At 36.8% G+C, this 24,589-nt stretch overlaps 1 protein-coding gene across 1 annotated transcript in view; it reads right to left on the reverse strand.

Moving 5' to 3' along the window:
* Window positions 1-1,955: 1,955 nt before the first annotated feature.
* The window catches only part of col6a3 (collagen, type VI, alpha 3), a 74,036-nt gene continuing 51,402 nt past the window's right edge, over window positions 1,956-24,589 (reverse strand). The window contains exons 34-75 of the mRNA XM_051905466.1: window positions 23,837-24,442; window positions 21,213-21,824; window positions 20,454-21,044; window positions 19,742-20,356; window positions 17,611-17,945; window positions 17,402-17,480; window positions 17,029-17,174; window positions 16,807-16,899; window positions 16,634-16,687; window positions 16,081-16,152; window positions 15,960-15,986; window positions 15,772-15,816; window positions 15,600-15,653; window positions 15,447-15,509; window positions 15,286-15,351; window positions 14,831-14,884; window positions 14,496-14,531; window positions 14,274-14,336; window positions 14,007-14,069; window positions 13,837-13,899; window positions 13,440-13,502; window positions 13,129-13,179; window positions 12,997-13,032; window positions 12,807-12,869; window positions 12,663-12,725; window positions 12,286-12,318; window positions 12,150-12,186; window positions 12,010-12,021; window positions 11,397-11,890; window positions 10,890-10,992; window positions 10,059-10,766; window positions 9,815-9,917; window positions 9,581-9,633; window positions 9,229-9,489; window positions 6,564-6,644; window positions 6,313-6,393; window positions 6,051-6,131; window positions 5,703-5,783; window positions 4,209-4,394; window positions 3,707-3,769; window positions 2,898-3,086; window positions 1,956-2,808 (exon numbers count right to left, since the gene is read on the reverse strand). Of these exons, the coding sequence (XP_051761426.1) occupies window positions 2,768-2,808; window positions 2,898-3,086; window positions 3,707-3,769; window positions 4,209-4,394; window positions 5,703-5,783; window positions 6,051-6,131; window positions 6,313-6,393; window positions 6,564-6,644; window positions 9,229-9,489; window positions 9,581-9,633; window positions 9,815-9,917; window positions 10,059-10,766; window positions 10,890-10,992; window positions 11,397-11,890; window positions 12,010-12,021; window positions 12,150-12,186; window positions 12,286-12,318; window positions 12,663-12,725; window positions 12,807-12,869; window positions 12,997-13,032; window positions 13,129-13,179; window positions 13,440-13,502; window positions 13,837-13,899; window positions 14,007-14,069; window positions 14,274-14,336; window positions 14,496-14,531; window positions 14,831-14,884; window positions 15,286-15,351; window positions 15,447-15,509; window positions 15,600-15,653; window positions 15,772-15,816; window positions 15,960-15,986; window positions 16,081-16,152; window positions 16,634-16,687; window positions 16,807-16,899; window positions 17,029-17,174; window positions 17,402-17,480; window positions 17,611-17,945; window positions 19,742-20,356; window positions 20,454-21,044; window positions 21,213-21,824; window positions 23,837-24,442 (6,620 nt within the window). The 3' untranslated portion in view covers window positions 1,956-2,767. The remainder of the gene's footprint in view (window positions 2,809-2,897; window positions 3,087-3,706; window positions 3,770-4,208; window positions 4,395-5,702; window positions 5,784-6,050; window positions 6,132-6,312; window positions 6,394-6,563; window positions 6,645-9,228; window positions 9,490-9,580; window positions 9,634-9,814; window positions 9,918-10,058; window positions 10,767-10,889; window positions 10,993-11,396; window positions 11,891-12,009; window positions 12,022-12,149; window positions 12,187-12,285; window positions 12,319-12,662; window positions 12,726-12,806; window positions 12,870-12,996; window positions 13,033-13,128; window positions 13,180-13,439; window positions 13,503-13,836; window positions 13,900-14,006; window positions 14,070-14,273; window positions 14,337-14,495; window positions 14,532-14,830; window positions 14,885-15,285; window positions 15,352-15,446; window positions 15,510-15,599; window positions 15,654-15,771; window positions 15,817-15,959; window positions 15,987-16,080; window positions 16,153-16,633; window positions 16,688-16,806; window positions 16,900-17,028; window positions 17,175-17,401; window positions 17,481-17,610; window positions 17,946-19,741; window positions 20,357-20,453; window positions 21,045-21,212; window positions 21,825-23,836; window positions 24,443-24,589) is intronic.

Raw genomic sequence — 24,589 nt, forward strand, 5'->3', positions numbered from 1 at the left:
CTTACACGGACATCTGAACCACACTGACATTTTGTAATCCCAGTTTTGTTGACATTCAGAGTGTCATAACTACTTAACACTATATCTACTGCTGTAGCCCCTTTGTGTACACATGAATTCTTCCCTTCTTTTTCCACTCCTTTTTTGAACTCCTTTCCTGATGCTTGGTGATGTTGGTTGAGAGATGAATTTAAGTCTTTTGATACAAAAAAAATCCAGTATCAGAAATTACATTTTGAAAGGTCAGTATTAGAAAAATATTGTATGTGTGAATGTTTTCTTTGAATGGTTACAGATTCAGATGCACGGTTAATGTATTATTCCTTCTTTATATATTTATGTAGCAATAGGCTGGCCCACATTGTCCAGTGGCCCACCAGGAAAAACCCTGGTGCTCCAGATGGCCAGTCTGCCCCTGTACTGTATTCATATGTTGGATTCAATATATACCAGAAAATTCTGAGTATTGTGAATTCTGTTTGGTATGGCTGTGACAGTTTGTTTCAGCCCTATTAATAGTAAATTTCTCTTGTTGGCATTGCTAGCACCATGCTTTACTGTTTGAGCTTCAGAGATGCAGGAGAAGGCTAGAAAACCTTTACATCTAGCACTATCAACAGTGCATTGTGCATTGATTCTGTGTAATACACAAGAAAGAATTACTTCTGTTATAAGAAAAAGAACTAAACAGGATCATAGTACTAAAACGTTCATTAGTGAGAGCAACAGAAACACTGATGTAGTGCAGAATGACATCTTTCCATCACATTGGATTATTGCATAAAATCAGTATTTAAAAAAAAATAAAAAAAAATCCCAATATAAAAATGGTAAAATACAACAGTGATGAAAGCAACAAAAAAAAAAAAAAAAAAAACTGGCATTCAACTCTGCAGGAAACCTATTGAAAAGCACTGATGCATTTCTTATACAGTTCTCAGCATGGGAAAGGGGCCAGAGGGACTGCTGCAAAGCCCACAAGGCCACGTGCAGATTGTTCGGGATTGAACATAATGCGTATATGCTGCTGTGATGGATTTACAAACAGACTGGCAGAGAAAAATGCAACACATGTGCATAACAAATCAGACAGAGACGCTGTGTAAAGTGTTTATATGGTGATATAAAACGTGTCGAATGACGCACAGTTTAAGAATGGAAGAACGGATAATAATTCATGCGTCATCACCTCAACTGTTGATGGAGATTATACACTTTCCCATTTTAAGCAATTTACCCAATAACCTTATTTTGTGAATATAAATTATTTTTGTGAATATAAATGACTGGAACTGGTTTCAGATGTTTAATAAGGAAGTGCACCTTTGAAAGCATGCTGTATTTTTAAATTCAGAACTTCTAAAGTGGGTCACATAGAGTTCACAGAGAAATGTTTCTCAAGTCCTATGGCAACTGGAGATAACAAACTTTGATTTATAAAACGTCTGTTGATGAAGCTGCCTGTCCTCCCCAAACAATCTTGATTTGGGGTAATTTCCATCGTGATAAAAAAATTACAACTGTTCACAGGAGAGAGAGGAAATTACGGCCTTGGTGCAACAGAGGAAATCAGAAGCTTACCTCTTTTTGATATACACTCAGCTTCCTGCACTGTAAAAGAGTTGATTCATTTTATTTTATTTTTCAAAGTCTGAACCATATATCAAGTTGTGGAAGCATGCAGGTTAAATGAAGGAGACAATCTTGTTCATGGAACTATGAAATATAAGCTGCTAATGCATACTGCATTAAACACTGTGCCCTCCCTTGAGCAAGTAAAGGTCACATCTGTCCATTTAATTTCTTGTTCTCTTAGCAGTACTTGGATTGAATGAGTCATAAAAAGGATATTCTTCTCAGCATGACTCACAGCAGCCTAGTAGGAGTAAAATCAATTTTAAGCTTCTAATGCATTACAAAATGTAAAAAAAAGAAAGGACGAATCAAAATCAAAGTTTTATATAAAGACTAATTTATTTATATCTTCCCATTTCCAAGTGAAATACAAAGTTAAAAAAAAAACACCATCCCTCCCAAAAAATAAAGCTTGAAAAGTACATTCTAATTGCCTTTTGAAATCAAAACTTGTGTGTAAGGCAATGATTCCAAAAATCCATAGTTATTTAAAAAAAAACATTACATTGATTTCAGATGGTTCATTTTATAATTGCCTAATTTACAAACATTAACATAGCATTTGCTTGGAGATTCAGTGGAGTCAGTGGAGATCTCCAGCGGTATGACCAGAAAGAGCAATTAAGATTCTTCCTTCCAAGCAGTAAAAAAAAAAAAAAAAAAAAAAAAAAAAAAGCCCGATAAGGGGACTGAAGTAATTTAGGAGCAGAATTTACTATATTGAACTAAACTGTCATGAACCTGTCTCATAACTACAAAGATTTATTGATATGTTTTCATCAAGATATTTCCAAAAACAAACCACGTGATTAAAACAGAACATTCTTTCAAAAAAAAAAAAAAAAGCTATTTTGCCCTGGACATTTACACTGGGTTTCATTCAAACCCATACACACATTAAAAATAAAACAATAAAAATATTAAAGAAACTGATTGTAGCACCAGCACGAAACAAAGAAGCTTGTTCTGCTTTTTTTTTTTCTTATATGGAAAATACTACTTCAAGGTTTTCTTTGGATCAAATCCTCTGGCAGGGTCCAGTGCAGGCATCTTGGCTGTGGTGAAGCTTCTATTTTTTGGTGCGATATCCTCTGAGTGTTGTCAGCGGTTAGCTTACAGTCTTCATTAGTTCCTATGTTTTAACTGCAGCAATGATCCCTTGTTGAACAGGTGCTGTTAAAAACAAATAATGTTTAAGTAATGCCTTAATCAGTCTTTTTACTAATATCACTTTGACATGCAAATTTTAGAAGTAATCTCACCCGCTTTTCCACAGGCCTTCTCACACTCATCTTGTGTATCAAAGCGATTCTGGTTCCCTCCACAACCTCCGTACCAGAAGCGAGTACAGGTTCCACTAAGCGGGTCATAATGCCATTTAAGCACAAATTTAGCACAGGAGCCTTCTTCTTTTGGTAGCTTGCAGATATCCACACTGGAGTGCAGGGCACCTGTTAGAGAGCGTAGTGAGGATGAGAAAAATGACAGAATATATTCAACATCTAATTCTTTGCAAAAGCTTTTCAAATATACTGGATCTTCAGTGAGGTTTTGAAAAAATGGCAGGTTTGTTTCGTTAACTAGATGGCTTCAAAGTTTGTCCTCTGTGGACACTGGTATTTTTCTTGCAACATTGTATTTTGCCCCAAAATTCGCTATAGCTATAGAGACTTTTCAGTTCACTTGATTCAACATTTACACTATGATTTAAGCGTAATTCTTTCCTGGAGGTCATCAAAAAGTGGTATGTGGTAAAGTATTGTTCATTAAGGAAAGTGAGTTACATAACAAGTAACATCTTAACATTTTCAAAGGTCTTTGGCAAGAAGGCAGTTCTTAACCTTCACATGGGCCATATTTTGCACATTATTACCCATGAATCCTGTTTCTTGTGTAAACCAGTGTACATGCGACAGAGATTAATACAAATAATCAGATCAGATCTCTCCTGAATTGCAAATGTCTTACTCCCAGTACAGTACATTTTTAATAAAGTGGTCCTATAACAGAATTTGAACACTTCATCACTCTTGAAAAGGGTTCTAGAGGTTATTGTAAACAGTGGACTGACCTGGAGCTGGTGCTGGGGGGAGAACAGCTTTGACCTGCTCGTCACTTGCTTTATGCTCAGCCACTGTGGAAGTAAGAGAAATTTCTTCATTCAGTCTTTCATTTGATTGTACTTCCTTTTAAGAGTGCATGACGAGGGAAAGTCTCTAGGCTACTAATACAACAGTTATACTTGTGTGCTGGAGAGTTACTGTGTGATTCATACAATGATACACATCATTGCACCGCTGAGAAAGGCACTGCATTTAGTGTGCTGTAAATGCTTTAGATTAAATCATCTAACTGACAATTTTGAAGCTATAGTTTGTTCCAATAATCCTATTTTGGGATTTAAGAGTTTAAGACCTTGACATGAGTACTGCAACCTGTAAACTCTGCTTTTATAGTCTGATTTTATTCATTCATAATTTCATTGTTCAGTCATGAAATCTCTCCGAAATAGAGATAACATGACAAATCGACTGCTGCAGTGTTCAGGTCAAGGGGTCAAAGGGCGCACATACCTGTCTTTATGCAGCGTTTGAGGCAATCAGCCTCAGTCTCAAACCTATTGTCATTTCCTCCACAACCTCCATACCAGAACTGTGTACAGAATCCGTTCTTTCTGTCAAAGTACCACTTAGCTTGGTAATCTTTGCATTGCAGTCCAGTGTCAAAGTCAAGTGAGCATGGGTCCATAAAATTGTTAACTGAAACATGCAAACACAGAGACAAACAAAGAGGGTTTATCATGAAAGGAAAGACAAAGACAGTTAGTGTTGTAAGTAAAATGAACATGTAATCTGTAAATATTAGGTGATTGTTATAGCTCATTTAAAGGGATTAGCAAATTATTAGCAAAATCAAGAAAATGCAAACCGTGTGTCATTTTAAAATCAAAACTTGATTTCAAATTGTAATGTTAAACCTTTGTTGTGTTGCAAAGGCCACCAAAACACATACAGTCCTCTATTTACAGATTAGACAGTATGACCTCTGTAAATATCTTTGGCTCAAAATATGACTGAAGTTTCTAAGTGCATTCACTTTAGTATTATCAGCACTGTTGTTTGAATTACCTGGTTATTGTACCAAAGTACCACGAGAAAAAAAAGTAACCCTGTCTGCAAAAGCTCTTTGAAGCACATATACTGTCGTTTCTAGTTCATTTGATTTATATAATGTACACTCGCCATCTGCAGATAATTAGTGTGATGTCAGTCTCATTAACTGTGCCTGTGCTGGGGCCATCTTACAAATGTCTGCTTCATAACCCCTACAGAGTAAACATGCCTTTTATGTGAAACAGCCATTGTTTTCCTTCAAAGTAAGTATTGCACTTTGTTAGTGGGTTATCAAGTCAAATGATGTGTAGTTAAATATAATTTAGGTTAGTTTATTATTTTTTTTAGATGCATTTATGTTGAAAGTCAAACTGCCCTGAATGAAAAGGGGTTCCCTATTACCAACTTATAAGACAATGATCTCATTGCTTTGCTATACCAAATGCCTCCATCATAACAGAACAGAATGAATAAATACAGTACAGATTCTCCAATACTCCAACACTACAAAACTCCCTTTAACATGCAGTTTTCTCAGCTTTTCTGACTTGTAAATTCACAAGTTTAACTGTTGTTATTTCATCTTTTAAACAATCAGTACAAAGAATATTATATATGCCGACATTTCATTGTTGATCTTAATGTTTTAACATTTAAGACTGACAAGAAACCTCTAATGCCATGATTTTTTTTAATCCCAAAGCACCCACAATGCTGCTTCCATGTATGATTTAAATAAGATGTTCTCCAAAAATTCAACTAGAATACTCGTCTGAGAATCTCACAAACAAGTAAATTAAAAACATTAATTCATTTATGCTGATGCATGTGCTGTTTGTTTGCGGTTCGGAATCACAGAAAATATCAAGTTTTACATATTATGCTATACTATAACTAAAAATACTTTTTTCTAATATACAGTAGACTATAGGGTTAATCGTCTGCATCACTTACTTATTTCTGGTTTACTTAAAGATGCAGAGGACACCATCCCCATTACTTCACTCGGAGCAAGAACCTTCTGTTCTGCCGTTTCTGCTCAAAATCACCAATATGAATTAATTAGATCTCACAGAGCTCATTGTTTTCAGCCAACAATAATGCATTCGTATTTAAACTATAAACTCTAAAGGGCCATCAAAATAATCAACGGGGAATACACTAAGAATGAATTACATCTGTGTTTGTTTGTTTTATACAAACCGATTCCAATTACAAAAGCTGTGCTGTGCCCATTATATTATATTGGATTAAAAATCTTCTTGCTTATATATTACAGAGAAAATACTCTGTGTTACTTACTAATTTCTGGTTTACTTAAGGGAGCAGAAGGCCCACTCCCCATCACTTCACTTGGAATAATAACCTTCTGTTCTGCTGATTCTGTTCAAAATAAATCTGAGGTTAACTAAATCCTGCAGAGATCATAGTTCACAGTAATCATAATGCATTTATACTTATCAAACTCTGAACTATGTACAGGGCAAGGTCTATCAAAATACAGTATTCTCACTGATTTCTATGTTATATTCTATTCATTGTATTCTTCTATTCTGTCACTTACTAATTTCTGGTTTACTCAAGGGTGCAGTAGACATCGACCCAATCATTTCGCTGGTATTAAGAATTTTCTGTTCTGTTGATTCTGTTAAAAAGGACAAATTTAAGGTTTACTAGATCTCGGTTTTCTGGCAAGATTTGAAGCATTCATAGGGCGATAAAATACATCCTCATCTTTGATCTTAAGTTATACTAATCAAATGTGCAAAAAAATTCTCTTGATACAATCTGTGGAGCAAATTCTCTGTCACTTACTTGTTTCTGGTTTACTCAAGGGTGCAGTGGGCACAATCCCCATCACATCACTTACAGTAAGGACCTTCGGATGTGCTGATTCTGTTCAAAAGGATGAATATGAGGTTAATGTCATCCTGCAGAGCCCAACATTAAAAGAACAATTCACAAAAAAGGAAATTAAGTCAATGATTCACTCTACTGACGTTGGAAACCTGTATGATTTTTCATGATCAGGGAACATGAAAGATGCTTTTTAGTAGGACATCCAGCCTGCTTTTTTTTTTTAATATATAAAAAAAAAAAAAAAAAAAAAATTAAGAACTAGGGCTGACCAATCCCCCAAAACACACTAAAAAGTAGTGTGTATGTCCTGTACTATATAAGTCAAAGCCACCCAATAAGTTTGTGAGAAACACACCACAAGTTGCTATTCACTGAAAATGTTGTCTTCCAGCACAGGTCGCAAATCTACTTCACTAACCATATAAGGTTTTAGTGCAGTTTCTTCCTTTTGTGGAGTTAAGCACACAGTGTTTCCAGCTGTACCGAACAAAAATATATGGGAATATACTGCAAAATATAATGTGATATATTACATAATACATTTCCTACTAGTGCTTATATTTTTCAATATACTGCAATATATGCATTGACCATGTATGGCTATATATTGATACATATAAAATATTTCAAAATTAAGACAAAAATAGCATTACATGTAATATTCATAAAGTTTTATCCTTTATTGTGCACATATATTGCACATACATGTTCCCAAATAAATGTGAATGTATGTACACACATACATATACACACACATTCACAGAATGAGTTATAGCAGATTTATAGTTCCCAGCATGCTTTGCTTCTGACTGTTAAAGCAGAGTAAATGTTAAAATTAAGTGTTATTTCATGTGGTTTTCTCAATATTAATATAGGTGGAGATCTGTTAGTGATTGATGTTCTACTATTTTGGAATTTAAAAGGTTTTCTGGTATGTCTAAATTTTTAGGGTTACCATTGTGCTGAAGAGTAGAGCCTCTGGTTAGATTGATGATTGGCCAAACACCCTTAAAGTGTAAATTCCCCCCAAAATGAAAATTCTGTAATTTATTACTCACCCTCATGTCGTTCCACACCCGTAAGACCTTCATTCATCTTCAGAAATACACATTAAGATATTTTTGATAAAATCCAATGGCTCAGTGAGGCCTCTATTGCCAGCAAGATAATTAACACTTTCAGATGCCCAGAAAGGTACTAAAAACATATTTAAAACAGTTCATGTGAGTACAGTGGTTTAACCTTAATATTATAAAGCGACAGGAATACTTTTTGTACACCAAAAAAAACAAAATAATGACTTTTCAACAATATCTAGTGATGGCCGATTTCAAAACACTGCTTCGAAGCTTTACAAATCTTTAGTTTCGAATCAGTGGTTCGGATCGCGTATCAAACTGCCAAAGTCACGTGAACTACTGAAATTTCGAAACACTTATGACGTAACGAAACCTTGTTTATTGAAATCACGTGACTTTGGTGCTCCGAACCACTGATTTGAAACAAAAGATTCGAAAAGCTTCGAAGCAGTGTTTTGAAATCGGCCATCACTAGATATTGTTGAAAAGTCGTTATTTTGTTTTTTTGGTGCACAAAAAGTATGCTTGTCGCATTATAATATAAGGTTGAAGCACTGTACTCACATGAACTGTTTTAAATATGTTTTTAGTAGCTTTCTGGGCATCTGAAAGTGTTAATTATCTTGCTAGCAATAGAGGCCTCACTGAGCCATCGGATTTTATCAAAAATATCTTAATTTGTGTTCTGAAGATGAACGAAGGTCTTACGGGTGTGAAACGACATGAGGGTGAGTAATAAATGACATAATTTTCATTTTTGGGTGAACTAACCCTTTAAGACTATAATTTAAAAAGTAATGCCTTTGTTCTCTACAGCACAGTGATAGTCTTTTTGCTAATTACTTGAGTACATGCAGGTGTGCTTGTTAACTAGCTTGAAAATATGAAACTTTTATAATGTAAATAATTATAAAATATAATATCTATATATGTGTGTTTATACTGCATGAGTAAATATATCTGCAATATATTACACATGCAGTACCATATCTGATCACATATACATCTATATATTATGAAATGTATTACTAAATATAAAATTACGTACATTATGATGTATTAGTAAATATATTGTCACATATTTTTCAATATATGAAAAGCGGCAATTCCTTATGTATTATTCAATATATTGTAATATATTAACACAATATATTATTCAGTATATTTTCAAATATACCATTAAATCATTTAACATATTCATCATTCATACAGTATATAGGGAAATATATTTTCTTTTCGTAAGGGTATGCAGATGAGGAAACTCTTGTATCATCTGTCATAAATGTACCACAATTAATCTGCAGCAGACCTTCTGTATAATGATTTTGTGTTCCAGTGAAGTGGTAAAACAAAAAAAATCATAATGCTTTATAGGGAAGTAGATTTCTATTCAATTTTTTTAATGGACTGGTCCTTTAAAACATACCTTTTCATGTCTTTACTCATCAAATCATACTTATAATATCATCTACAAAATAATACTTTGCTTTAATTCATGATCACACAAACAGTAATTTATGTGAAAAACATCACAAGCTTACTTGTGGGAACAATGCCTTTGTAGGTGCTGGCAACATGACCACTGGCACTGTGAGTGTTGACCACTACGTGATAGGTTTGGGCTGCCTCCAGCTCAGTAATGGAGAGATGGTTGCCAGTCACATTTTTCCTCAGTACCAGACTATGATCCTTCAGACGAGTCACAGTAACCTCATGGGTTGCCTTTGAATCGCCACTCAACCACTGTAGGGAGAATCCGCTGGAGGTGACGTTAACCAGATGCAGTTCCTCCATACCTGTTTCTGGACAAACACATTCACACAATGTGACATGACATAAACCGTAAACATTATTTTTTAAACAAATACAGACAACCTACAAAGCATAAAGTACCTTTATGTTTCCTGTCATGAACCTCCTGCTGTCCATAATGCTTCTGTTGTTTCCTGGAAGACGTCATAGCGACATTCATACAATATACTGAAACTCAGTATTAACATGACTTAAATTAATTAGCAACTCATACAGTACTGTCTGTCTTCTGAGTGTGTCTGTCTGTCTGTCAGGAGCAACATCAAATGCGTGCATGTGCGGTTCACAGGGAACATTGCACATAAATATACTCACTCCTCTGTTTGTGGTAAATTGAATGGGACTTTGTGTGGCTGGTCACTCTGATACCACTGGCACTTCTTAGCGACTTCAGGTGACAGGTATAAAGCATTTTCAACTATATAGAAAGAATAAAGAAACTGTAAGTAACAGTTCCTAGAGAAAAACCTGGTACTAAATGACAAACTAATACATCACTGGACATAATAGGAAACTTTTCTAAACATTTTGAGAATGTTAAATGATTTCTCTAACTTACGGCCGAGGTACTTGGGCAACAGTCTGGCAAATGTCTGAATATGGTCATCATAGAAGCCCGAAGGTCTATCCACCCTCTTAAAGAACACATCTGAAGGCTCGCTTGCCACTTGGGCCAGGACACGGATATCACCTGCACCGAACAGCTTTCCAACTGCCATCACCACTATGAAGTACCCTTTGCATTTAACTTCAGTGGCGGCCCTTATTATCCTCTCCTCATGCAGTTCAACTGGTCCAGTCACCAAAATAACTAATACTTTCAAGTGGCGGGGATGTGGCGCCTTCTCAAACACATGTTCAACAGTGCCTTCAAGAGCAGCTGCAAGGGCACGTCCTCCCTCCAACTGGTACACCTTATCCTGTAAGAAGCTTCGAACACTGCTTGGTGACTTGTGATCTGTCAAACCAAAGGCCACGCTGATGGGAATACCACTGCCATTGTGCAAGTATTCATAAGGTGCATGCTGGACAAGTGCCACTCGAGCATGATGGGTAGTGCTGGTTGGCTCAGGGGACATCTCTAGCTGTTCTATCATTAGAGCCAAATATTGCTTTATCTCTATGAAGACGGAAGGCCAGGTGCTCTCTGAGCTATCGAGAATGAAGGCCATGTCGATGTCCAAGTCAGTGGTGGGATCCCTTCGGTCTCGGACACGGACTCCACGTCCAGGACTATTATCACAGATCTGATCTGGGGCACAGAAATCTAAAAGAATTGTGACAGATGAAATATTACATTCAAACATTGTCTTTTGCTACTGTTTTGCCATTTATGTTCATGGTTTGATTTAAATTAGTTTGGTGGCTTTTCACATGATAACAGTTTTACCTATGCAGATATGGCAGGTCATGATCTTCTTGATTACATTGTTGTATTCAGCACTTCCAGGTGAGGGTAGGACAATAATCTGGGCTAACGCAGTGTTGTTAAGCTGAAACAGAGTAAATGTAACACAATGATACGATTTTATTTACACCAAACATCTAATCAGAACAACGGTTGTATCAAGTTTTCACTTAATTTACTACTGTTTAACTAAAACACTTATTAAACCTGCCAGGTAAAGTTTTTTTTTATGTAGAGTTAATTATAGTTAATTCGTCCAAGAGTTTGACATTTTCCGGTATTTAACTTCAAACACTGCAAAATTATGTAAGCTGCAAACTGATTTGGAAGTTACCTCACTGAAGGTGTGAAGTTGCTTGACACATTTTAAAAATCACAGTTGTTATGCATATGACCTGAAATTTTTAAGCTTAACTAAGCATTGATCATTAAGTTCTTAGTTCTTATTCTTTACACCAATTACAATATTTGCCCTTCAACTGCTCTTACCTGCAAGGCTCTTGTGAGTTGACGATCTTCACGGTTAAGAAGGAATACAGAGGAAATTCCTGCATCATAGAGGCGCAGAGCAGCGGCACTGAATTCTTGTGTGACCGTAATAGGGCCGTTGACAAAGAAAACAGCAAGCTTGCGTACAAGGAAGCCACTGCGAACTCTCTTGAATGTGTTCTGTGCAATGAAGTTCATAGCCGTATCCAAGCTGCGCTGCTTACGGGTCTGCAGAGCCTGGAGCCCTTGAACTCGCTCAACAAGTGCTCGCTTCTTCTGGGTATCTGCAAAGCGTATCTCTGTAGTCACCTCATTGTTGTAGAGCGCTAGAGCAACACGAGCGCCCCGGGGACAGTTGCTCTCAGCAATAGTGATGTCACTGACCAAGCGGAGAACAGTGTCCCGCATGTTGTTGAAAGCAGAGCGTGTTACACCATCAGATGCATCCAGGGCAAAGGCCAGCTCAGTGGGGTATAGGGGACATACCTGAGCACCTGAGGATTTAAATATTCAAAAGCTGAACTGGAAGTACAGTATTACACAATGAGTGTTTGAAACTGTGATTCTAACAGCAGAATGCAAACGCAGAAGATATTGTTCATCGTTCACTTACCATAGCAGCAAGCTAGAAAAAGAAAGAAAGAAAGATTTCAAAACCTTAAAGCATAACTATAAGAAAGTATATAAAATTCTAATTCAAACTATAAGAAAGGCAACATAATTAGATTTACACTGGAGAGTCAATATACTTACGACAGTTATCCCTAATTTTCTTGACCAGATCACATTGCTGTAAGGCCAAAAATTTTTTGTCATTAATGGTACAAACATTTAAGTAGGAATAAACAATAAAGACACTTATAAAGTGAAAGAAAGGCAAAGTACATACCACTGGACCAACTCCTCTGGGTCCTTTTAGGCCCTGTTTTTGACAACAGAAAAAAATAAGTGGCGAAAAAAAGAAACTCTTTCTCAACAGCTGAACACAGCTGAGTAGAGCAATCTGGATTTATTCCACAGAGCATTTTTGTGCACCAAACTAATGTCTGTCACTAGTAAAAAAAATAAAATAAAAATCAACAGCTTGAGTAAATCAAAGCTCACGATCTGCAAAGAAAATGGCACACTTTGTAGGAGAGAACATCCCTAGTTTCATGCCTTAACTGAGACACACTGTTAATTCAAATTCATTTTTTGTTGCAGGATTTATCTGAAAACTTCAAAGAATTTAGTATTATATCAAAGATATCAAAGTATGGTGCTTACATAGGGACCTGGGTATCCATTATCTCCCTTTTGACCAGGCCCACCACGTGCTCCTGAGGTACCCTACACAAACATATTATCTGTCATTACTGGCAATATGGACATAATGATCTCATGAAAAACAGTTCAATCAAAATTACTCACCCTCTGGCCATTGTTTCCTCTAGGTCCAGGTCCTCCATTTGAACCAGGGTCACCTGCTTCACCCTTTCAATTGATTAAGATTTAACATCTAGTTACTTCTATTGTTTTGCACGGCAGAACTTTAAGGGAGTGCATTAGTATAAAACTATTGTAAAACATTCAAGGCTGCAGTCAACTACAGTAATCTCACCTTTGGACCAGGGAAACCAGGGAAACCTTCATCACCCTAAAACAACATTAAATTGTGTTATGTGTAAAATACATTTTGAGTAAATAGTACTTAAGCAATATACTAAAAAAATTGTTATACACAAACACACACCTTTCTTCCTTTAGGACCAGGTACACCAAACCCATCTCGTCCATCCTCACCCTGTATGCACAGGAAATCTCCTTAGTTTTACTCTTACTCTGTATTCTTAATTTAACTACTCATCTAGACCAATCTGCTAATATAAATTATAAATGAACAATGTGCTATATGTTTTAAGATTGAAATTTTAATGTTTATAATTATTCTATCTATTAATCAATGTCTCACATATTAATCCTGATGGTTATTATTTTTTATTTTTGCCACAACGTATAAAATATATTTTGTATGACTAGTGCAGACTGTGACTCCTCACTTACAGGCTCCCCGCGGGGTCCCTGGGGTCCAACAACACCTTTAGGTCCCGGCTCCCCTGGTTCACCCTTTAAAGTGAAAGCAGTGATCATTGTATAATTTTATAAATAATAAGGTATAAAAGGTGCAATGGTGGTACACAGAGAGGTTAAGATAGAATGAAATGTAACAGCTGAAAGAGTGCCCTACTTCTCACACTAATGCATTGAAAAAAAATGTGAGTTAATTTCCTTTGCCCAAATTGTGCAAATACAAAGATCCCAGAAACTTTGCTTTAGTGTCGACAGTGAGATGTTTTCTTTAAAAAAAAAAAAAAATTTGCTTAAGCTTGCCAATGGTAAGTGGAGTATGAGAATGTAAATGCCTGGCAAAGGAATTGCTAATGCTGAAGATGACCAGTACCTTACGGCCAATGGCACCTCTTCTACCCTTTTCTCCAGCAGGTCCTGGCAGTCCTCCTGGCCCCTAAAAATAAATATAAAATAAGATTCATATAAAGACTCATATAAAGCATGAGATTTGTTCTTTTTTTTAGTAGCAGAAAAAACAAGGAAAAGAACATGTTCTCTTACCCTTGGACCAGGGTTTCCATCCTCTCCTCTAATACCAGGTGCTCCAATTGGTCCAGCGGGACCCTAAAATAAGTACAGATACATAATATTTATATGATGTATTATATATTTTCTATTTGATAGTAAAACTGCAGGACAAGTGTGCAAATTTGCATGAAAATAAATGTGAGCAGATTGTAAACTAGATTGGAACCATTATGTTTGCATGTATAACATGTCATGGGCCTTTTGTTTTGCACAACTGCTTTTTACAACTTATTAATTTACCCGAGGTCCTCCAATTCCCGTCTCTCCTGCTAAACCATCACTTCCGGGCCTTCCAGCAGCACCCTAAAGATGCAACAGGGCCATCAATAAATTTAATAAACAAATTCAATTAAAAAAACAAAACAACAACAACAGTGGAAGCAGATCTTGTTGGATTTCTGTTTGAGTGTTACAATAATGTTTATTTCTATAAATGGCATGGAATAGCTTATGTCTACTCACAGCTTGACCAGGAGGCCCCCTTCTACCATCAGAGCCCTTTTTCAAAAGAGAAGGTGAACAAGATTATAAACAGAACACTTGCTACTCACCATTTCATTGTCTGATACAAAACATTTCAAATCATGTATTGCCATAGATACCATGGCTTAAACTTGAGGCAACAAGTACTAATCTGAATGGTTATTAATTAGAAATTTAGAGTTTATCTCATAATAGTGTCAAATTTCTCTAGACTCTTTAGGTTCTAAAAATTTTATTGAGATGAGAGGTTTTAAGAGAAGATTTCTGAACTGGTTAAGTTAGAAAAGACATTCCCTTTGGTCGAGGAAACATACCTGTCTGCCTGGTTCACCAGGACCTCCCTTATTTCCGTCCACTCCTGGCTCTCCCTAAAGAAAACACTTCAATGAACTCCAAAGATTGCATTACAGTTGTGCATTTTATTCACAAAGATACAAACACACATTTTATAGCACTGATAAAATGTGCATAAAATACTACTATATGTAAAACTTGGCAAAGTAAGTCTTACAGAACTTGACCATGGCCAGAAACTAAAATAACATGAATAATATAGTCTAACTGAATAAGACATAGATTATATAACACCTTATATGACTTTTAAATTAGATTATTAGGGCAGAACTATAAATTAAGATGAAATGAAGCTTGTTACTTTACAATATTGATGCATGAACATTTTCTATGGTCCTGAGAAGGCGCAATCAAATAAACATAAGAATCCAGCAAAATGACTGATTAACTAAGTTAAAAAAAAAATTGACCATACCGCTGGGCCAGCATCGCCTTGGTCACCTTTTGGTCCCCTCTGGTTGTTGTCTCTTCCTGGGGTGCCCTATAACAACAACAACATCAAGTTTTCTTATTGAATGAAGACAAATTCTTGAGTAATTACTGTAAGACATTACTGACTATTTATATAATACTTACTGGATCACCACGTATTCCAGTCTGACCAACATCTCCTGCCTGGCCTTTGGCTCCTTTAGGCCCCTAGAAACACAAAAAAGATCAGATAAACTCTTATTTATTTTAAATTTGTTCCACATGACCCTCTCAATGACTATATTCTACATGACTTACCCTTTGGCCGGGGTTTCCTCTATCTCCTGGAGGGCCAGCAACGCCACTTGTTCCCTGAAAGACAACAATAGATTTTAACTGCCATTCACTGAGAACACTGACAATGGATCACTGATAAAAGATTTTTTTTTTTTTTTAGGGGGTTATGCATGTTTGCTAGACAGCAGCTGACCTCTTCTCCATTGATTCCATCTAAACCAATCTCTCCAATTTCACCCTAAAAGAAAACCAATTTTATCAATTAAACATTCTTTCAATATGATGAAATGTAAATGTTAAATGTTAATTACAGTAATATATTATTATATAATTATTTACTATTGAACATAAACATAAGTAATATATAAAAGGAGTTCTTACCTTTTCACCATTGTATCCTCGAGATCCCTAAAAAACCAACAAAAACATTGGATTAGTCAATCAATATGTTTAGCCATAATGTGCCTTCTTAACAAGTGAAATTTACTTGAAATTCACTTACTTTAACACCTCTTTGACCTGGACATCCTTGGAATCCTTGAGTTCCATTTACACCAGGTGGACCTCTCTCTCCCTGTAAAAATATAAATTATCATAACCATGAGATAAAACATGCAGCATGCACCAACATTGCACCAAAATGTTGCCTTCTAATTAAACGATGCACACTGATTTAATGACCATGGACAAAGTTTAAGGTTGCTGATAGATATATGATAGATATGGGGTAGGAAGAGGATTCATTTTATTTGCAAATACATTAAATAAATAGAAGTAACACCAGTGTTGTGGTTTAAATTCATAAATTAACACATTATTTGTAATTTGATTACATAATATGCATTACTTGTAACATGTAACACTGTGCAAAGGTATGTATAGGATCTGTTTATTTATTAGTGCATGCTAGAAAATAGGTTTATCTAATGAGAAACTGGGCAATTGGAATCAAATAAGAAGCTAGATGTGGAATCACAGACAAAAGAAAGTAAAAAAAAAAAAAACATTTTAAAATCATTTTAGAATTTCATCGTAGATAATGAATACATGCTCACCGGACCGCCTTCATCACCAGGATGTCCACTGAAGCCCGGACCACCAGGTTGACCCTATAGACAAAAACACATGGACATGAGAACACACTGAGAAAATGTCTGAATTTTCACAAAAAATTTCTGAATGTCCTAGCCTAAAGTATGTTGTTTCTTAAAAGAAGAATGAATTTGACCTTTAGTCCAGGAACGCCAACAGCTCCCCTGTCCCCTCTCTGGCCATTACACTTGCATGGAACGGAACAGCATTCCCGCTCAGCAATGTTATCCTTAAAAAGAGAAAGATTTTTTTTTTTACACCATAATCATATTAGACAAATATATTTAACTCTTTTTGTCATTGAGGTAGGTCATCCCTTAGTTTGCTTATTTGACTGAGCAATGAGGACAGTTCTTACCAGTTCTTCTAGAAGTTCATAATCCAAGTCTATGAGATTGACACGCAGAGGTCGTGTGTACCTGAAGCCACGGCCAAATTCCAAGAGAACTGCATCTTCAAATCGTGGCACTCTCTCCAGTGCAACAAGAATGAAACTACTAACACCTTAAAAAAAGAAAGAAAAACAATATTAAAATGTGTGTGGTAACATATTGTGAGATGTCTAAATCATCAACAACAAACATTCCAAAAGTAGAATAAAGAAATAAATATACTCATACAGTAATAATCAATAAAGAAACTGATTATATTGTTACAACCTATTGATATTTGATTGCATTTTAATGCAATTCATCAGATATTTTCATATTTATAATCATGATTATGCTTACCAGCTAAACGCATCAGTTCAACTCGCTCTTTCAGAATGTTGTACTGGGCATCTAATCCATCAGTTAAGTGGATCACAACCTTTATGAGTGTAAAACCACAATTAATTTAAAGCACAGATAATTTGTTCTTTTTATATATAAATATGATAATAGATACAATATGGTTAGATTTTGAGGTTAAAACTTTGCCCAGAAAGAAGAGGATGTACCTTGATACTATCTGTAGGCTGATTCTTCAATCTATCAGCATAAGCCTTGATTGTGGCACCATTCAGAACAAAAGGTCCACGATTTCGGAGGGCCTTGAAGGGCTCGAGAATCTCTGTGTATCTGTTGGTGAAATCCAGCTGAACGGGCTCTGAGGCAGAGTCCATCGCTAACATGCCCACTTGTATTGAGGGAACCTGGCCAGAAGTGCAGCTGATGGGCTGCATCTGGGTAATGCGTTGGAGAATACCAGCCATCTTTGTCTCTAATGATCTCTGAGCAGCAAAAATGTTCTGTGCAGCCACATCAAACCCCACAAGAACATCCAACTTGCATGCTGCCAGGGTGTAGAAAGAGATTGGGATTAATAACAATCAAGAGTAAACCGCTGTTCAGAACATTTAAACTGTCCACCGTACACTAGTGGTGTAATGGTACACAGAAGTCACGGTTCGGTACGTACCTCAGTTTTAGGGTCACAGTTCAGTACGATTTCGGTACAATAGAAAATATGGTCACAATCTAGTTTTAGGGTCCAATTCTCACTATTAACTAACTATTAACTTCTGCCTCAATAAACCCCTAATTACTGCTTATTAGTTAGTAAGGTTGTTGAGTTTAGGTACTGGGTAGGATTAAGGGACGTAGAATAAGATCAATAAGATTCATGCAGAATAAGGAATTAATATGTGCTTTGCTTTATAAGTACTAATAAACAGCCAATATCTTAGTCATATGCATGTTAATAAGCAACTAGTTAATAGTGAGAATTGGATCCTAAACTAAAGTGTTACTGAAAAAAAAAAAAAACAATTCCACAATGGTAGGTTTTTTTTCCATTTGTTTTGAACAGACAGTAGTGCAAATTTCAGTTTGTTCCACCTAGCAGCATTTAATCTCCCCTGAGGTAGTTGGTACAGTACAGCCTTCTTTAGTGTATTAAGTACTAAGCAGTAAACGGAACGCACTCTTGCATAGGTCATATTTTTTTTGAAAAAAAAAAAAGGTATTTGGTCACAATCAGCAACAAACTGAAAAACATCTTGTGTTATAAAGGTGCATAATAAACAAAATAATGAAAAATAAAACTTGTGCACTAGGACTGTTACAATTTGCTCCACTTAAACTGTATTTAAACATTCAAAGCTTAAGCCCAACCCTCCTATACTAAATTTTCCGCATTCTGCTTCGTTTCGCACACAGTTGAGAGCGCAAGCCTTTCAAAGTATACTCCTGTGTCCGTGAGCACAGAAAGACACATTCGATGCATGTGTGCATCTAGAGGACTTCCCTGCATCCCAATGTGCATACTATCCACCCTATCCGCCCTAAATAGTATTGGATATTACTAATATCACATACTATTTTTAGGATGGATAGCATGCACATTGAAATGCAGGCCTTGTTTTCAAGCGATCATTCGCACCATAGACATATATTCGCACATGTGCTGTTCTTCTTCTGCTCTTTTTCCTGTTGTGGTGGTTAGCAAACATTACTGCGTTAATGCCTCCTTCTGGATTGTAGTGTGCATCGCCTGTGACTGACTAGTCTTGTGTAGCCAGACCTTCAGACTGACGGCAGAAGTCTGGACTCTATCGCAGCTTTCACTGGCCAAGGACCGCCTAAGATGACATATGACTGATATGTAATGCAACCAATCACAGTTCGTTTTGTTCAGCGTCATGTTTAGGGGAGCGTGAAAATGTAAAGTCGATGTCCCTACAATAACAGACCGGCATGCATCTAATAAATTATTCATTCAAGAACGTTTTTCAAGTTTACTGCAACACTGGAGCCACGAACTTCACATACTTTTGAAATTCCATTAAACCATTAAAAGAACGTGACACACACATCTCCTGGACATCTTGTAGAATTCAACCAACCAGATGACGACTCTGAAAATCCTGAAGTGTTTCCAGTTAAGTGTGTCATGTGCATCAGACGTTCAGCCAACGGTCTGTGTGCGTGACGTCTGAGGCTGAGACTATTGACTGACTGTATTTGTCATCTAACTACATGAACCAAACCATGATGTCTGTACCGCACGGTTCGGGATGAAAACATGTACCATTACACCCCTACTGTACACATAAACTTTCACTTGATAAAACAACACAACAAACAAACCTTTCGTAGGAAACTTTATTCCAGTGCACAGTCCTATTCCTTTCACCTCATCATCAAGTGTTTCCAAAATCTGCTCATTCAGCTCAGAGAGCTCTTGGAAGGTGCTGGCTCGGGCCACCGTAGTAGTTTCACTGCCCAAATTATTGAGCTCATTCTCTATATCACCCACCCCAACAGCATAGATGCGCACACCACTGGCTTTGAGACCTAATGCCGCTGTTTTACTGTCATCTCTTGACCGTCCACCAGTGACTACTATTAGGATCTGTGGAATTCCCTCATCCTTCCGACTGCCTCTTTCTTTGATAAAATGTGTTTTCTGAACATGGCGAATGGCATTTCCTGTTTTAATTTCTCGACCTCCCTTGTACTCTGCTCGAGTTATGGCATTGATAATATCATCCTTATTTTTGTAGGTGTTGAGGTAGAATACATCGGTCACATCAGTAGCATAATGTGCTAGACCAATCTGAAGTTTGTCTCTCTCAGTAAAGAACAGGTCAATTAAATTGAGAATGAATTCCATGACCTCTTTGAAATTGTCCTTGCCAAGATTGATTGAGCCATCAACCAAAAAGACAATGTCAGCAGCCTTGGGCTGTAGGGGTTCAGGATCTACAGGAAGCCAGAAAAATAAAACGGGCAAAATTAAAACATTTAGAGCCTATTATTATTAACGCATCATGTACAGTATGTCTAACATAACACTTACATGGCTCAAAGGTAGGTTCTTCTGCAATTGTTCCATTAAGTCTGGCTATAAACTTGCTCTGTATGTTTGGAAGATTTGGGAAAGTAGGCACCTGCAGGACATCATCAGAAGTGGTAGTAATCTGTGCCAGCTGTCTTGCGTCTGCATTTTGTGCACCAATTCCTATACAATTGACCCGAGAGCCTTTGAGAATTGGGCCATAAGTAGATACATCGGATGTTGACCTTCCACCAGTGAGCACAACCAAATGCTGGGAAGCCTGTGCTAGACGTACCCCAGCAGAAGCCTGCAGCTCATTTCGAATCACATACTTTATTGCCTCAGCAAGGTCAGCACCACGTCCACCCATGTGACGTAGTCTTTTGATTGCAGAAATGACAGATTGCTTATTGTCGTGGGAGTTCAAAGAGAATTCAGTTTTAGGTCTTTCACCATACTGTACTAAAGCCACGCGAACTTGGTCAGGTCGTACATCAAGCTGATCAACTACTTTCAAGATAAAGTCACGAATGTGAGCAACACCGCTTTGTCCAACACTGTCAGAGCCATCAATGAGGAAGATGATGTCCTTTCTTCCAAGATTAAGTGGATCTGATAAGAAACAAAAATTAAATTAACTAATAAATGTTCTGCATATTCTATTAAAGTTATGGGCTTGAATAAAAATAAACATGACATGACTAAATTGGGCATCAAACGTTCTGATAATGTTGATTAACCTGAAATAACTTTTTAATAAAACAAGAAAAAGTAGAATACCTTTTGGAATAGGGGGGGTCGAAATGTCATCTCTGGTCATGGTACTGACTTTGGTCAAAAGCTGTTGCTCCACTGTTGGAAGTTGCTGGAAGTCTCTAATGGTGTATGTTAGTTCTGGACTAAAAGAAATTAATTTTAGCTCCTCTGCATCAGCATCATGAGCTCCAACTGCTAAGGGAGCAACACGGCTTAACTTCAGTTGGTTAGCAGGACCAGATACGTCATCATTTGACTTTCCCCCGGTTACCAGGATGAGAAACTGGGGCACACCCTCTTCTACACGGCTTCCAGCTGATCTTTGATAGATGGTCTTTGATACATATTCCAGAGCTTGACCAGTGTTAAGCTGATTGCCACCTTTGCTTCTCATCCGTCGTATTGATTGACGAACTTCCTCCTTTGTGGAGTACTCATTGAGGAGAAATTCCAATTTGGGATCATCACTGTACTGCACGACTGAGACCCTCACATTGTCAAGACCCACATCCAACTTCTCCACCACTCGTTGAACCATGTCTCTTATGGCAGGGAACTGAGTGCGCATCTTTGTTGTGCCATCAATTAGGAAAACGACATCCCTCTTATCTCCACGAGGTACTCGAATTACAACGTCTATGTTTTGAAATAAAGAGAAGAAAATACACAACTGAATCTGACAGTCTGACCACAGGATTCACAAACAGGTGCACAAATTTAATACCAAATCAAATAGAACTCAATTCTTAGAACTCAAATCTACAGAATGTCAAATCTATTTAATTAGTTTAAAATTTGGACTTATTGACTTTATCAATTGAAGATGTTTTGCCACTCTGAAGATCTTTTGCCACTCTTCACAATTCATGGGATTATGTAAATATCAGTTCTTAGTCTATTTTGTACATTTAAATGTAAACATGCTCTAGATTGGCACCATTTTTTTGTGTCTTGTCATGCGCACTATGTGTTTAAGATGCAGTGTTAAGAACTTTAATGGCTTGTGCCATTTTAATTAATAGAAGTCGTTGACCATTGTGGCAAGTCTGGCTGTTTTAGTGTGTCACTCACAAAATGAGTGCTGTGTTTTTTTTAAATGCTATGGCAAGAATTTCTTAAAAACAACAAAGTTGATGGAGAAGCTAACCACACTTAGTGGACAATGTAGTCTTAACCTCATTCCATTGCATACGCACACAGTTTTTAAGCCTTTCATCCTAGGCAAAATGTTAGTCAATCATAATAGTAGTTGAAATCTTAAATGAAAGGCAGCACCAAAACTGAGCATTTTATTAATATCGTCAGAGATGGTGGAAAGGGGTGGAAAATTGTCATGTATTACTAATTTATTACTGTTTGTAGTGCAAAGAAACTGAGTGACTATATATACTGAAGGGGTGGATTTTCAATCTCTCGTATGGTATTATACAATGAATTAGAAGTCATAGTTTTGTTTTTTTTAAAACCACTGTATGTTACAGGTAATGTCTGTGTTTGGTATCTGAGAGGTGATGGATGGTCTGACCCATGCCACGAAGGCAGTAACAGTGTTTACTCATTTAGGCCAGCTAAATATGTACTTGTTTTGTTTGTCATAACGTCAACAACGCATTACATGTATTCACTAATTCTTATACATACTTAGTATGTCTAATTCTTTTTAGGATTTATAGCACAATTTGTCACGGTAAACTACCCCAGTAAATCATGTGTAGAAGTTGTAATAGTTGTTGATGTAGTTTCAAGTTCTGTTCTGTTCAAAAACTCAGCCTTGAAGGGAAAAGATGTTTTATCTAATTGTGCTTGAAGGGGTTGTTTATTATTAGAGGCATGTGACCATTCCAAAGGAATAATCTTGGGGAGAGTTTAACAGCACCCCAGATAAAAAGAATCCTTCCAGAATTTATGACTCGCATGTGACAGTTACCAAAGTTTTTTACATATATAGAATAAAGTGTATCAAAGATAAGTCTTTAAATTAAATTTGCGTAAAGAACAGAATACTACATTCGGATGCTGCTAGAATTATCTGTACTGTTAACCTATCCAAACCTGTAGAAATGATGTCACCTGAATATCTATATGACTATAAGTCCTAGTGTTTCTGTATCCTAAGTTAGTTTGAGGATAGATCCTCTTACTCATTTTCTACAGCCTTTGGAATTGTGGAGAACTTTGTCTTCAGTAAACTCTCTGTCAAATGATTTAACTTCAACTTTGACTCCTGATCTTCATTGAGCATATTGATCTCTTTAGGTGGTTTAACTGTTATTCCCCTACAATACAGATTTTAAAAATATAATAAAATGTATTTCATGACACGCTTCAAACCTTCTAGGGCAGAGTTCAGTGCTATCCCTACTGAAAAAAAACAGCATAGCTAATAAGCATTGGTTGTGTTTTAGATGCTGTTCCCAGCATAGAATGCTGGTGTTGCTAGCAATCTTCTTTGCTTGCAATCTTCTATGGTCAACCAGCAATAAGTGACAGAACATACCAGTTTCACGAACTTACAAATATTACTGATCCACTATCTGGACCATCACTAACTATCAAAAACCAGGATGGGGCATGGAAATTCATGCTGGTATTTTCAGCAGTATTATCACATCAACCAAGAAAACCAATTATGAAATGATTGCAATTACCTGTAGGGTACACAGGGCGCAAATTTGCTAACTCCTCACTAGATAGCTCAGTCAGGGTGGTGATGAGTGTGTCCTGAATTGTATAAAGTCCAGGCAAGTCATCAACTGTGTAGGCAAATCTGGGGACATAGGAGGTCACTTGCAATTCCTGAGTGCTCACGTCTCTTGTTCCTATGCTAAAGGGGACAATTCCTAACTGTTTGAGTGTAGTTGCAGATGGTCTTATATCGTCTGTTGCTTTTCCTCCTGAAACCACAACAACAAATTGTGGAACTCCCTCCTGTTTCCTTCCACCACGTCCAGAATCTAGAACTTCACGTCCAACAAAGTCAATGGCCCGACCAAGGTTGCGCTGTCTCCCCCCACGCTGTCGGAGTTCCTTGATGCCATTTAGGACACCTTCTTTGGTCCTATGTGAGTAGAGGTATATTTCTGCATATGGAGAATCTCCATACTGCACCACGCCTACTCGGATCTTGTTCTCACCAACATTGAGGTTCTCCACAACTCTGCGCACAAACTCCTGGATAATTGGGAACTCTCTGCCAACACCTTCAGAGCCATCAATCACAAAGACGATGTCCTTCTTGGGTCCTTCTGACTCCACTAAAATTAAAATAAAAAAGAACAAAATTTTATTTAAAATTATGCTGATGAGGGACAGTCTGTAAAATTGCAAACACCTAACAAAAACAAAGATATAAATATAATTACATTAACAACCCTTTGCCCTTGGTAATTGAACATGACTAA

The sequence above is a fragment of the Ctenopharyngodon idella genome, chromosome 9 (genome assembly GCF_019924925.1).
Source record: "Ctenopharyngodon idella isolate HZGC_01 chromosome 9, HZGC01, whole genome shotgun sequence".
Lineage (NCBI taxonomy): Eukaryota > Metazoa > Chordata > Actinopteri > Cypriniformes > Xenocyprididae > Ctenopharyngodon > Ctenopharyngodon idella.